The sequence below is a fragment of the Triturus cristatus genome, chromosome 9 (genome assembly GCF_964204655.1).
Source record: "Triturus cristatus chromosome 9, aTriCri1.1, whole genome shotgun sequence".
NCBI classification, from domain to species: Eukaryota; Metazoa; Chordata; class Amphibia; order Caudata; family Salamandridae; genus Triturus; species Triturus cristatus.
The window spans coordinates 1,105,173,821-1,105,189,102 of NC_140592.1; the positions used below are offsets into that span (position 1 = coordinate 1,105,173,821).

At 46.3% G+C, this 15,282-nt stretch overlaps 1 protein-coding gene across 2 annotated transcripts in view; it reads right to left on the reverse strand.

The window, feature by feature from the left end:
* KLHDC2 (kelch domain containing 2) overlaps positions 1 to 15,282 on the reverse strand; it is a 141,661-nt gene that overhangs the window by 76,489 nt on the left and 49,890 nt on the right. For both annotated transcript variants that reach the window (XM_085627009.1, XM_085627008.1), the window contains exons 5-6: positions 406 to 484; positions 242 to 325 (exon numbers count right to left, since the gene is read on the reverse strand). In XM_085627009.1, coding sequence (XP_085483135.1) covers positions 242 to 325; positions 406 to 484 — 163 coding nt within the window. The remainder of the gene's footprint in view (positions 1 to 241; positions 326 to 405; positions 485 to 15,282) is intronic.

Here is a 15,282-nt window from a genome sequence, read left to right on the forward strand (position 1 = left end):
ATTTACAGCCCATATGGAACTCAGTCCATATAATGAAGCTAACAGCTATAGGAATGTTGGAGAGTTGCACATATAAACTGGGCTCTGGTGAAATAGTGCATAGAGTTAAGGATTAGAGCGAAGAAGGAAATGAACAGGAAAAGGGGAGGAGGAAAATAGGGTAGTGGCTGCTTATTTAATGGTCCTGTAGGCTGACTGTCAAACATTCAATACCAAAATTAAAACTGAAACAAAAAAGTACCGTGGTTATGGGCCGCTCCCAAGTAAAGGTGTCCGGGTCCAACATGTGCACATGGTTGTTCCATCCTCTTGGAGGTCCTGCATTCTTTAGAAACGAAAAACATTATTACTCTAGGAGGCACAAAATTGAATTTAGAAATTATATTAACCCAAGTTTGTTCTTACTCCATAGGAAGTTTCATCAAATTCAAAGTTCCCGATGGATTCTTCTCGAAAGTACCCATAGCCACCGAAAAAGATCAACCTAGGCAAACAAAATTCATTCAGACATTATTATGATCAAGTTTCTGATTAAAACCATATCAATATCAGCATCAAAATTTATTTTTAACAAGGTAGAGAAGGTAAAATCGAACTTAATGAAGACCCAGATCATTAAATTATTTACACCATTGCAAATCACACATAATTAGAATAAAAACTGAGAAATATAAAAAAAAAAAATGTCTCCTTTTTAGTTCGACTACTGCACAGTTCCCAGGATTGGTGTGGCTAAATGCAGAAAGGAGCTTCCGACAGTTACTTACAAACTTAAACTGCTGGACATGATGAAATCCTTTCCACTTAACATACAGCACACAGCAAGCAGCGTATATTAGTTTTATTTTATTTTTTATCTCTCCACCAAACATTTTAGTAGTTCTTTTATTTAATTTAACAGCAATGGGCAGATGCATAATAGATTCACCAGATTTTCGCTGGCCTGCTTGCATAATGTGCACGGATTATGAGGGCAACTGGTGCTCGATCTTGAAACTGTTTGCAATAGGAATGCAACACTTCATACCCATAGGGAAAGAAAGTTGAGGGCAAAGATACGAGGATCCCTGCCTACCTTCTTCCACCGCAAGATCGCTGACATCTACAACAGCTTCGACGCGCCATACCAGCACACGTATAGCTGTGAGGGGAATGGCTGGACTCTCCCTTCGTTGCTACAAATCTTTTTCCCCTTCTGGGCTGCTGAAAATCCCTCTACTCCCCGCACCACTGACGTGAGGTGAACGGCTCGGCCACGAACTACATTACCCAGTGGGCTGAGCGCAAAACGCGCCGAATCGTCATCAGGTGGCGCCAGAGGCACATAACGGCGAGGAGCGCCTCCCGCAGCGCGGGATGCGCGCGGGCTTGCCCGGGCAAAGCCCGGGCCCGTCCTTGCCCGGAGAAGCCTGGGCTGGGCTATCCCTCTGATCTGTGCACCTTTGGATCTACGTTTGCTGCCTACGCTCAACGATCCGATTCCCTCTACATTCAGGTACTGTTGTATTTTGGTTCTGATGGCGCCCAAAGTCCCCCCTTCCCGTATACAGGGAAAACGTGCATGTGCAGCAAAACGTTCTGGCCTACAGCTGCACTCTCCCGCTCTAGCTCTCCCTACCTCCATTGATTTAATGCTCCAGAAGGCGATTGGAGTTGTCACCTCTGAAATTGAACAGACTGAGAGGCGTCTCTCTATTACTCCGGACTGTCTCCATTTTAACCAGTCTCCCCCGAATGACTGTCCAATTTCTATTGACTCTAATTGTGATCAAAATGAGGTTCTTGTTGTCTCTGACCCGTCCCCACTTCCAAATATTGTGTCTACCACTGAGGGATTCATTACCAAAATTAGGAACGAAAAATCAGCTCCCCAGGGGGGGGGGGGGGGGGGGGGGGGGGGAGGGGTCCAAGGGAAAGAAACAGAGTGAGACCTGTACAAGGATCGACCTCTATCCCCTCTAAATCTCCCCAATCTCGGTCTTACCCTCCCTGGGCTCAAGCCCTCCTTACGGACCTACTTGCCCAGTGTCGACAGATGGTGAGGGAAGAGATTGCTCCTGTTTTATCAAAACTTCACAATAGTACATTTATTAACAATACTCCACAGGTACATCTGAACCAGGAATCCAGGTCAACCCATTCAGATTCCATTATAACTCCAGGGCCTTTGCATATACAGAACCCAATTCTCCCCTTGATTTTGCAGCCTCTCGCAGTTGCTAATTCGATGCAAGATCGACCTTCCCTAAATCCTGCAGTCTCTAGCAACAAACAAGCTGTTATCCCAGCTGTTGGCCAGGATATGGTCGGTTCATCTTCCCGTAACTCATATAACACTACTCATCTTAATGCATCTCAAAGAGTAAGGCAAAGCGAAACTACAACTAGACCTCATGCTGTCACTTCTAATAGTCTTTTTCCCTCTACTTTAGAGAACGCAGGGGGCGCCAGTTCTTTGCAAACACAAACTTGTCTCCCCACAATCAACTTACCCCCGGAAGCTGCCCCCTATGTATTAATACTTTCAGGGTTGCCCGAACTGAAGCACGGTAATAGAGAATCTCAGCTGGAACTCCGTAACAAGTGTTTATTTTGGTTGGCTAGAAACAAGCAATTTCCATACAGTGAGGCTGACGATATTTTGCTGGTCAGGCGGGTTGCCTGGGTGGGTCCCACACACAAGTCCCTTCCCGGGGACTGTGTGATCATAAACTTCAGAACTCCAGCAATTATTCGAAGTATACTAACTCAACATCCAACAACAAGGGATCCTCCCTCGTCAATTTGTGCTCACACTCTCGACTTCTATTATCCCCGCCCTTGGAGGACGGACGCTCCTTTTCCTCCATTTAATTCCGATAGATGCGTTCCGCCCACAAAGTTTCTACCTCCCAATTTGCAGCACTACACCACTTTATATAACTTACCAGTTTCAAATTGTTATGCTCCACTGGAAGATGTAGATTGACTTATTAGGCCACCCGATCAGCCTCTAGATAGTTATCACCAAGGCTCTTTGGCCTATGACGGAGATTCCACTGCGATTGCTCCAAATTCAGTTAAGAGCAGGCCTGATCCTCCTGGGGGTCTTCCTTATCCTCTATCTCCATCTCTTGCTGGTTTTCAATTAGCGAAGGGCACTACTAAACCAGTGAATTACCTGGCCAGATCTCCTTCTCTCCCTGCACCCGTGGCCCCTAGTTCTTTAAATATCAATGGTCTCGAAGCCTCGGGGATTGCTAACAAACTCTCTCTTTTGTCAAGGAATGTAGCAGGGCTCCGTAATAAGATGGGCTCACCAGACTGGGGTTCCTTCATTGACCAGTTCGATGTTTGTTTGCTTCAGGAGACTTGGCTCTCGGAGCATTTTACCAGGTTGGGTTTTTTATCCATTAACAATCTGGCTTCTTCCGCTGTGAGGGGTAGACCGTTTGGGGGCATGTCTATCCTAATTGGCTCACATCTAGGTTGTATAGTGTCTCATGTACCTATCTCTTCTCCTGATAAGCAGTGTGTTAGACTTTTGTTTTCCCCCAAAACTTCTCTGACTCTCATTAATGTATATTCTCGGCCTACCCAGTCTGGTAAAGAATCACCGTTACTAGACACTCTAGACAAATTTATCCCAACTGTCCAGGGCGAGACTATTTTGATAATTGCTGGTGATCTTAACTGCCAGTACGAACCCTTGCCGGGTCTTGTAGAGTCTATTACCCTAGAGGAGGATTCACTCTGGTCTATCCCTTACCTCCAAGTTCCACCGATAAAGTCCTGGTCCCCTCTTGCGCTTCAGTGGAATTCCATCACTCTCGCACACTCTTTGAGAGCCTGTAATGGCCATTCTTTATCAGATCTGGAGGGTAGATCAACCTTTAATCGTCCCGGCCAGTCCACTCTTATCGACTACATTATGGTAGAGACTAGGACTTGGCCCAGGGTAATAGACTTTAAGGTTCTTCCCCGCCACGACAGTGACCATGATGCCCTTGTTCTCGATGTAAGCCTCCCCGTGTCTGGTCTAAACATAGAGGATAGAGCTATTACTAGCGGCATTCCTCTTCTTTCCAACGACAGAAGAAGGCTCAAACGGCCACTGGTCAAAAGATCTCCAGAAAAAATGGCTATCTTATATCAAGTGGCTTCCCAGGCACTTTCTGAACTAATTGCCTATTCTGATCAGTGTAAAGATCTGTTTACCCAGCAGATATATCACATTCATTTGGACCTAGTGTCTTCCCTTGCTGATATATTAAATCCTCCACTGCTCAAACCTAGAAAGTCCAAGCAACCCCTCAACTGGTTTGACCATAACTGCAAGTCCGCAAAGGGGGCACTGTTTGCTGCCATTAAATCCATGGACAGACCGTTGATAAGGCAACAGAGACTGCACTACAAGTCAGTGCTAAATGAGGCCAAGCTGAACTGGGACAAAAGTAAATGGGAGGACATAAAATCCGCACTGGGCAAACGAGACATGAGGGAATTTTGGCAAATAGTTAGAAATGGAAGTAGGGATGGCCGCAAAGCAGATGACCCCAATATCGCCCCAGAGAATTGGATTGAACATTATCAATCCTTGTATTCCCCTCCTACTATCTCCCATCCTATTCCCAAATCTTCTTCTTATCCTCCATCGCAGATTGTTGAGACCATGTCTGTATGCTCCCTAGCCAGCCCCACTTACACATCTACTGAAGCCTACCATCTTAGAGTTACTCTATTAGAGGTTGAATCAGCCATAAAAAGGCTTCCTGCTGGAAAGGCGCCAGGGCTTGATAATATCCCTGGCGACCTCTACAAGGATCAAGTGGCTATTTGGGTCACATATCTTTGCTACTTATTTAACGCTATAATAATTGTGGGGCCACTCCACGATCTCTGACATCTCCAAGACTGAAAATGCATTCTTCAGATCGCTGCTGGCTCTACCCTCGAGCACCCCCCTTATTCCCATTAGAATGGACTTGGGCATCAGACCTATTGAAGAACTTGTCTCCCTACGACCTTTACTGTTCTGGCGAAGACTCTGGGTAACTCCCGAATTGCTTCACTTTAGACTAGAGATCCAAGAGCTGTTATCACTAGCGGGTACCCATAAATTGCCCTGGTTCACCCACATAAAGAATGTAAGTGCGAAATTAGGCATCCCAGGTCTCTGGTCCAATCCTGCCTCTTTCTGTGCTGAGATGTCTTGTGTCGATTTGGTCAACCTACATCGTACCCATAGTATTTCGACTACTCTCTGCAATCCTGGGTTGGGTTCACTAACACTGGTCTACTTTAACCATAAAACATATTATAAAGTAGAGCCATTCCTTGACGAGATTGTGCCGTCTTCTGCGAGAAAACTGTATTTACAGTTTAGATACGGTACACTCCCATTAAGGGCTTTCTCCCATAAATGGTCGAATAACAAACTCATGGTATGCCCGGCCTGTGGCGCCAAGGAAAAGTCTGTCGCCCATGTATTCTTCTTTTGTAAAGGGTACAAATTGATACGACATCGCTGGCTCGTCCCACCTTGCAGAAATCTTGGGGTTAGAAATTACAAACAGGCACTTAGTATATTACACACTAACACCTCCACGCCCATAGTTTTCTCGGTCTCACGTTTTATTAATGCTATGTGGCGTAGGAGAAAAACTTTCATATAAAATTATGTGTCCTTCTTTTCCTGCTGTTAACCCTGGAAATTTTTATTTTACCCTACTTTTTAATTGTAATTAATTTCTACAGTCATTTTTTACTCCTGTTTTTATTCTTGTGTATTTGATATTGATATGTGTGAAATTTTGTATCTTTGATGGTCTTTGACCGAAATAAAGATTATTTGACTGACTGGCTTCAACACCCAAACGCAAACAACAGACGCCGACTCCCCTGCACCAACACCCACCGATCACACCGACCTCCTGCTCACCTGGAACAGCGTCAACGACGAAGAAACCGCCAGAATCATGAACACCATCCACTCCGGCTAACCTTCCGACCCCTGCCCCCACCACATCTACAACAAGGCGAGCACCATCATCGCACCCCAGCTTCAAAAGATCATCAACGGCTCCTTCGAGACCTCCACCTTCCCAGAGAGCTGGAAACACGCCAAAATCAATGCCCTCCTCAAGAAACCCACAGCAGACCCAATGGACCTCAAGAACTTCCGACCCATCTCCCTGCTCTCGTTCCTGGCAAAAGTCATCGAGAAGGCCGCCAACAGACAACTGACCACCTTCCTGGAGGAGAACAACGTCCTGAATTCCTCCCAATCCGGCTTTCCATGGCAACCACAGCACCGAGACCGCCCTCATCGCCGCCACTGACGACATCAGGACCATACTAGACAAGGGCGAGACCGCGGCCCTCATCCTCCTGGACCTCTCGGCCGCGTTCGACACAGTCTGCCACCACACCCTTCGCACACGCCTCCACGGCGCAGGGATCCAAGGCAAAACCCTGGACTGGATCACCTCTTTTCTCAGCGGCAGAACCCAAAAAGTCCACCTCCCCCGTACCGATCCGAAGTGACCACGATCAGCTGCGGCGTACCCCAAGGATCATCCCTCAGCCCAACCCTCTTTAACATCTACATGGCACCGCTCACCAACATCGTCTGACATCACCACCTCAACATCGTCTCATACGCCGACGACGCGCAGCTGATCCTCTCCCTCACCAAAGACCCGGCCATCGCCAAATCCAACCTCCAAGTGGGAATGAAGGCCGTCGCAGAATGGATGAAGACCAGCTGCCTGAAACTGAACTCTGACAAGACGGAGGTCCTCATTCTCGGCTCCACCCCCTCCGCCTGGGACGACTCCTGGTGGCTGACCGTGCTGGGAGCTGCCCCGACCCCCACTAACCACGCACACAACCTGGGGTTCATCCTGGACTCAACACTCACCATGACCTAGCAAGTCAACGCCGTCTCCTCCTCCTGCTTCAATACCTTCTGAATGCTCCGGAAAATCTACAAATGGATCCCCACCGAAACCAGGAGAACAGTTACCAAGGCACTCGTCAGCAGCAGGCTAGACTACAGCAACGCACTCTACGCAGGAACATTGGCTACACTCCAGAAGAGACTCCAGCGCATACAGAACGCCTCCGCACGCCTCACCCTCAGACTCCACCGCCACAGCCAAATCACCACCCACCTACGAGACCTGCACTGGCTCACGGTCAACAAGAGGATCACTTTCAAACTCCTAAGCCACGCACACAAAGCACTCCACAACGACGGACCAGCATACCTCAATGAACGACTGTCCTTCCACACCCCAAACCGCCAACTGCGCTCCGCCAACCTCGCACTTGCTACCGTCCCACGCATCCGCCGAACAACCACCGGCGGCAGATCCTTCTCTCACCTCGCTGCTAAGACGTGGAACACCCTTCCCCCCCATATACGTATGACCCAGAACCTGCTAGCCTTCAGGAGACGCCTTAAGACATGGCTGTTTGACCAGTAGCTGCCTACTCCCCCCCCCCCCCCCCTTTAGCACCTTGAGACCCTCACGGGTGAGTAGCGCGCTTTACAAATGTTTTGATTGATTGATTGATTACGCATGCTATCTTCTTTTATTTTGCTCAGCAGCTCAATTACCACATTACAACACAAGGACTAAAACTCCCAAGAGTCCTTGAAGCTACTTAGTTCACCAAACCAGGGCTTCCTTGGTCCTAGTAACTATCAAAGATACAGTTAAAGATACAGAAAATAGCATGTTCTCTTGTTTCGTGCTTCTTTGTCCTACTCATCTTCTTCTGTAAGTGCTTTTAATAATACTGTTTATGTTCTGCTCTTAAAACAAATTATATATATATATATATATATATCTATATCTATATCTATATCTATATCTATATATATATATATAATCTACTGGCGGTCGCCAGTAGATAGTTATAGTTACAACCTAGTTTCCATAGGAAATCTCAAAATTCTATTTTGAATAACTTTGGCGCCAGTTGACGAATCCTCGCGAAATTTTCAAAACTAATGGGGCGCTCCGTTCAGCTCCTACCTTGAAAGTCTCGGGGTGATTCGTCAAGCGGGGGCCGAGAAAAAAGGGGGGGTCCCAAAACGCGTTTTCCCCCATGCATTTTTCCATAGGACCTTTAGTCGCAGCTACAGCCCGAACGGCTGAACAGAAGTACGTGGAATTTGGCAGAGGTAGCCATAAGGTCAAGGAAGTGCCTTTTGCCGGTCTGGTGTAAAGCGGTTCAGTATTTCCTGAGAAAATAGCATTTAAAAGCATATCAATATCTATACGCGCGCACCGTGCGCACACGGCACGCACTGCGAACCGAGTGCCCACAGCGCGCGCACAGTGTGCAAAGTGCACCGTGCGCGCACCTCGCGATTTTTCAAAAAATTAATGAATACATAACTTAGCATTTAAAAAAACGTACAAATTCACTGAAAAAACCATAGGTTTCACACACGTTATAGTTACGAATTAGCATTTAAAAAACCTTGCAAATTCACTTAAAAAACCATAGGTTTCACACATGTTATAGTTAGCTGGACATTTCACTCGTAAAAAACCAATGAAATTCCCCCGTTATAGTTAGTGCAGGCAACTATAACTCACGCGACCGCAATCCTCTGCTGATGACGTCAGATATTACATCACTGATGACATATGTGTCTTTATGAAAAATAAATATTTGTAATATATGTATAGCTAAAGATTAATGGAAGAAGACATGGGTAAATAAGTGTCTAAATACAGTGATGTAATATCGGACGTCATCAGCAGAGGATTGCGGTCGCGTGAGTTATAGTTGCCTGCACCAACTATAACGGGGGAATTTCATTGGTTTTTTACGAGTGAAATGTCCAGCTAACTATAACATGTGTGAAACCTATGGTTTTTTAAGTGAATATATATATATATATATATATATATATATATATATATATCAAAACACACAAGATGATGGACGGAATGTTGCATATTGGCAAAACATTCAGCCCCAGTCACAGATCTGGGTTTAATCCATCGTTATCTTGCTCACCACGCCACCCCAGTTCAGATATGACCATATGCAAATCAGTCTTGACCCTGTGCCTCATGGGAACACTCTAGCCAGAACTGCCAAGCCATGTCTTCCCTGGACCGGAATCAAGCATCCTAGGACCGGTTTCGGGGTTTCACCCCTCTTCAGCCAGGATAGCTTGACTCCAGTGGCGTAGTGAGCACGGGACCCACGTCTGGGCATACCCTCCCCACATAGGGCGAACAGCAAAACACACAAGATGATGTACGGAATGTTGCACATTGGCAAAACATTCACCCAATGAGCAAAAAAACGATGGATTTAGGCCCAGATCTCTGTACCGGGGTGAGTGTATGACATTGTTCTGCATTCTGTCCATCAACTGTTGTTTTTGCATTTGTCACCCCGAGTGGAACGGGTATGCTCAGACGCGAGTCCCGTGCTCTCCATGCCACTGGAATCAAGCTATCCTGGCTGAAGAGGGGTGAAACCCCGAACCCGGTCCTAGGATGCTTGATTCCGGTCCAGGGAAGACATGGCTTGGCAGTTCTGGCTGGACTGTTCCCATGAGGTACATGGTCACGACTGATTTGCATATGGCTGGGCTCAAACTGGGTGGTGGTGGTGGTGGCGGTGGTGGTGGTGGCGGTGGTGATATATATATATATATATCCTTTGCCTTTGACAAACACTTCTATCTTGCACATTATTTGTTAATTGTATCAACTTGAGCCAACAAAAAAACATATGCTTATACCCAACGTAGTCTCTTATGCCAATGATCCTGGGTGGGATCCCTCAGAGGTGCAGAGCTGGATTATCCTCATCTCCATGTCCTAAAAAGGACTACATTTTCTTTCACGATATCTAGGACATTATACATGCTAGATGAAAACAAGTTACTTACCTGTAACTGTAGTTCTCCAGTATTGGAAGCTTTCATCGATTCACATGCTTGAACCATTCCCTGTCATTGAGATAGTAGTCCCCCGTACATCAAAAAAGCATGCTTAAATCAATTCAAAGCAGAAAAAAGGTCTAGGCACATTTCAGTTTTGCAACCCATAACTCTTGTTTTGTAAAAGAGACCAAAATAATTCTTGAACCAATCAGGACCCTTCACCCTCTAGAACACTCCTGAGAGCACCTTAAACCTTCAGATTTTCCGAGCACTTGTGCCCAAGACAACCCTGTATAAAATCCAAAAGGTGAGCCTCTCAGGGGAGGAGGGCGGGTCGCATGTGAATCTATGAAAGCTTCAAATACTGGAGAACTACAGTTACAGGTAAGTAACTGGTTTCCTTACTCCAGTATTGGAATTTTCATAGATTCACATGCTTGAATCAGATTAGCTAGCAGCCTGTAGCACATATTATTCTGCATCTACATGAATGCATGCAAAAGTGTGCTCTAGACTGTCAACCTGTAGGGAAGAATAGTTTTACTTGAAAAATAAAAACCATAGCCCCCAACTACTCCATGCTTAACATCTATCATTCTAAACATCATATAGAATAAACACTTCTTTGGGTAACCACCATATTATAAACCTCTACACAATGAGAAATGCATCTAAATTAAAATGTGCACGTTCTTACAGTATAAAGGAAGGAGGGATGAAGGAGAGAGCTCACTGTCAATGGAAAAGGTTCCTCAGCACCCCCTGTCCAACTGCCACATCATTGTTAGCAGCTGCATCCTGGTGAAGTTGTGTGTACTCTTCCAGGTAGCAGCCCTGCATATATCCTGGATAGGTATTCCAGCAAACAACGCAGTGGATGTAGATACTGCTCTCGTTGAATGAGCACGCACCCATGCTCCCAGAGGTTTCCCTGCTGCTTCATGGCAATACTGGATTGCCCACAAGATCTGTTGAGCAATCCCCCTTTTGGAAAGAGGATAGCTCTTTCACGGCGCACTGAAAGACACAAACAGCTGTGACGATTTGCGAACAGTTTTGTTCTTTGTAGATACAATTTAATGCAATGCTGGATATCCAGCGACTGAGGAGTCATTTCCGCTGCAGTAGTCGGTTGAGGGAAGAACCTCTTGATATATATGAGGTTAATATGCCGCCCTGCTTGTTGAGATAATATGAGGTTCATACAAGTGAAAGTCTGATGGTACTTTGGGTATAAACGTTGGATTAGTACGAAGGACCATTCAATCCCCTCTAAACTGCAGCAACGGTTATGTATGGTCAGGGCCTGAATCTCCGCAACTCTCCTGACCGATATCAGCACCAGAAGAAGCGCCACCTTCCAAGAAAGGAACTTAAGGTCCGCTCTATGAATGGGTTCAAAGAGATGATTCATGAGTTGTGATAATACTATATTAAGCTGCCAGAGTGGTGACAGAGGCTTAACCGGAGGAAAAGTACGAAATAATCTTTTCATGAACTGTTTTACGATTCTCTCCGACCATACCGATGGTCCGGAGGATGTCCTCCTGAAATAGGATATAGCAGCTAGAAGGACTTTTATTGACGCATGTGCTAATCCACATTTTGCTAATAGAAGAATGCGGATCTTAGAGGATGAGCATTGGAATCCGGGCACCATAAACAGAATCTTCTCCATTTCATCTTGTACGTCTTATTCGTACTCTGTACGCTGGCATTTGAGAGCATATTCCTGCATTCAGATGGGAGTTCTAGATGTTGAAATTCACAGGGTTCAGGAGCCATGCTGCTAAACGTAGTGAGTTGGGATCTGGATGTAGCAATTGTCCCAGTGACATTGTTAGGAGAGATGTAATGGGTTGAAGGAGAATAGGTTGTGTCTCCGAAAGAAGGAGAAGCTATGTGTACCAATGTTGTCTGGACCACCATGAGGATATCAGGATTATCCTGCATGGCTCTCTCTTGATCTACATTAGTCGTGGTAGGAGGGGAATCGATGGAAAGGCGTAGGCAAAGACGCCTGACCAATCCATCAAACATGCATTCTCCCAGGATCCCGGCTGGCGACGCCAACTTGCAGAGAAACGGCAGTTCTTGTTCTGACCTGTCGCAAAGAGGTCCTGTTGGTTTGACCCATTTTAGAAAGATGCCGTCTAGGGTTCCCTGATGGATCTCCCACTCGTGGCAGGTTGACTTGAGTCGGCTTGTGTCTACCTTGACATTTTGATCCCCCGGAAGGTGTTCTGCCTTCAGCGACATTCCGTTTTGAACAGCCCATCTCCAGATGCTCTGGGTCTCCTGAAACAGGGGGAGAGATCTTGTGCCGCCCTGCTTGTTGAGATAATGCATTGCAGTTGTGCTGTCCGTCCTGATCACCACAGTCGAGTTCCTTATCCTCGGCAGAAATACCAGCAATGCTAATCTCACTGCCCTTAGCTCCAGTAAATTGATGTGAAGTTGCTGGTCTTGACAACATTCCAGGGAAGCATCGGTGCTGATCACCTGTGGAGCCCGCATGGTGAGAAAAGAAAGACCGACATAAATATTTTGACGTAGGGTCCACCAAGACACGGCCTGGATCATGCCTGGCGTAACATCCTCGAAGGAACCTACTGTTTGACGCCATAGCCGATCCAGCTCCTCCTGCAATGGACGCGTCCATAACCGGCAGAAGGGGACGAGAGGGATGCATGATGACATTGCCGCCAGGAGTGACTTGTAACGTTGCACTGAAAGAGAATTATTTTGTGAATGCTTGGGAGAGTGAGATCAGTTTCTTTTGTCTCTCGAGAGAAGGAAACGCTTTGTTTATTGTGGTGTCCAGAATTGCCCCTAAGAAAGTAATGGTCTTGGATGGACGGAGAGACGCTTTTTCCTCGTTCAGAGTAAGGCCTACTTTGGCAAACCGTCTTGCACATGCCACCTTGGACGACTGAGTAGCTGTGTGTGAAGGTGCTTTGATCAACCAATCGTCCAGGTACAGAAACACCTGATGTCTTTGCTTCCTCAGAAAAGCTGCTACTGGAGCCAGACATTTTGTGAAAATTCTTGGGGCTGACTTGAGGCCAAATGGCAGTACCTTAGACTGGTAATGGCTTCCGGCTACGACAAATCGAAGGTACTGCCTGTGGAAGGGATGGATGGGGATGTGAAAATATGCATCTCGTAAGTCTAAGGTGGTCATATGATCCCCTGGGTTTAGGAGCAACAGAATGTCCTAAAGGGAAACGATGCGGAAGGACTGCTTTTTGAGATAAGTGTTTAGAATTCTCAAATCCAGGATCGGACGCCATTGACGTAAGTTCTTGCGAACCAGTAAGTAAAATCCGTTCCCTCTCTGGGAGATCGGCACTAGTTCTATTGCTCCTTTTCGGAGCATTATAAGAATCTCCAAACGCAGGAGATGTAGATGTTTTGCCTCCTGGCGTCCTGATGCAGTACATGGAGGGATCTGGAGAAACTCCAATGTATGGCCAAATTGTATTAGATTGAGGGCCCATCGGTCCAAAGTTATCTTCTGCCACTTGTGAAGGTGAAAATAAATTTTGCCCCCCAGGGGAACTTCTGGAAAGGTGGGAATAAAAATAGCTGGAGCCTGAAGCTAGTCATTGACGTTGTGAGGTGTCCTTTCCTTGACGTCCTGTTCTACCTCTGGGGGCAGATTTAGAATACGCCCCTGACTACTGCTGTCGTTGAATGTACTGTTGACGTTACGGCTGGGAAGATGTAGCATATGATGGGTTATCTATACTGTTGAAATCCTCCCCTGTAGGATGAAAGGCCCTTTCCTTTAGCTCTTCTAAAGGGCACTTTCCGATACTGGAGTGTCCCTAAAGCCTTTGCTTTATTGGTATCCTTGATATCTTGCAGCGCATCATCATGTGCTTCCCAAATAAAGCCTCTCTATCGAAAGGAAGGTCCAGGATCTTATTTTGAACCTCCAATCTAAATGACTTGGCTCGGAGCCATTCTTGACGGCGCAAAACCGCTGTGCCCAGCAGCGATCTGAAAGCTGTAGTTGCGATATCCATCGGACAATCTATCATTTCTGCAGAAGCTCTCTCCCTTTGCAGAATATTTTTCACTTCTGGCTTACTCTCTTCAGGAAGCTGATCCACATACGGAGCCAGGTCACACCACATCTGTCTTTGATATCCGCTCAATATGGCAAGGGCATTAGCCGCTCTGACCAACAGAGCTGACATTGACGAAAAACGCTCACCGGTGTTATCTAGGTGCCTGCCTTCTCTAACAGGAGGTTTTGTAATGGGTGGCGAAGGGTTTTTGGATTTTTGTTGATCTGCCTGGGAAATAACCAAATCTGATTCAGGATGGCCCACCAAACAGGCTGGAGCCTTGTATTTCTTCTCCAACCTAGCTAGTACTGGTGTCACTGTCGGTAGTGTTCTCATGACCTGGACTCCTTCCTCCCATACATGACTTATAATCGGGATAGCCCCCACTGACTTTCTGTATGGTTCCTTAAAATCATATAAGAAACATTCCGTTAGGGTAGCCGGCATTGGCAGATCAAATCTTTTTGGAGCTCTCTCCAGCAAGTTATGGAAACCACCAATATCCTCTGGTGGTGAGTCAGTAGGTACCGGAGAAGAAGAAGGCGTGGGAATGAGGTAGTCCTCCCATACTCTATTTGGATCTCTAAGTTCTCCTTCCTCCTGATCATCATCCGTAGAACCCGGATCTTGTTGGGGGATTGATGGAGGTGATCTCTGTAAGGGTTCAGCCAGAACAGCTTGATCTCTCTTTGGAGTAGACCAGAACTACTGATGGCATTTCCTGAGATACAGGAGTTGGTGGAAATCTCTTCCTGTAGTCAGCCAACATGAACTGCAGGTCCGTTAATAAAGAGGACAGCGAGCAAACTACTTCCTCCTGATAATTCTGATGGTATTCTCCCTGAGGAGGATTGCCTTGATATTCACCATATTCTTCGTCAAAATCATCCTCTTGACACTTAACGTGCAGCTGGGAAGGGGTACTCGCATAGCCATAAGGCCCCTCATCTTCTTCCTCAAAATCCTGCTTTTCCAACAGGTGAGATGGCAAAAGAGGTGTAACATTGCTAGGTGATGTAATTTCAGGTGTAATTCACCTTGTTCTAATCTTCTCTGTTCTGTCCGGTGTTTTTTCCCTCATCGACGGGCCCGTCGACAAGCTCGCCGACGACAACAGTTGTTGATGCTGCATCCATCGGCGGTAAATTGAACATCATCAGCGATGGTTTAACCACCGTCAACGACAACATTACCGTCGTTGTCGTCGACGTTACCGCTGTTTGTGTCGCCGTCGATGATGATGATGATGATACCGGCGTCCAAACCTTCGTCGACGGTGACAAAACCTTCGTCGAAGAGTTT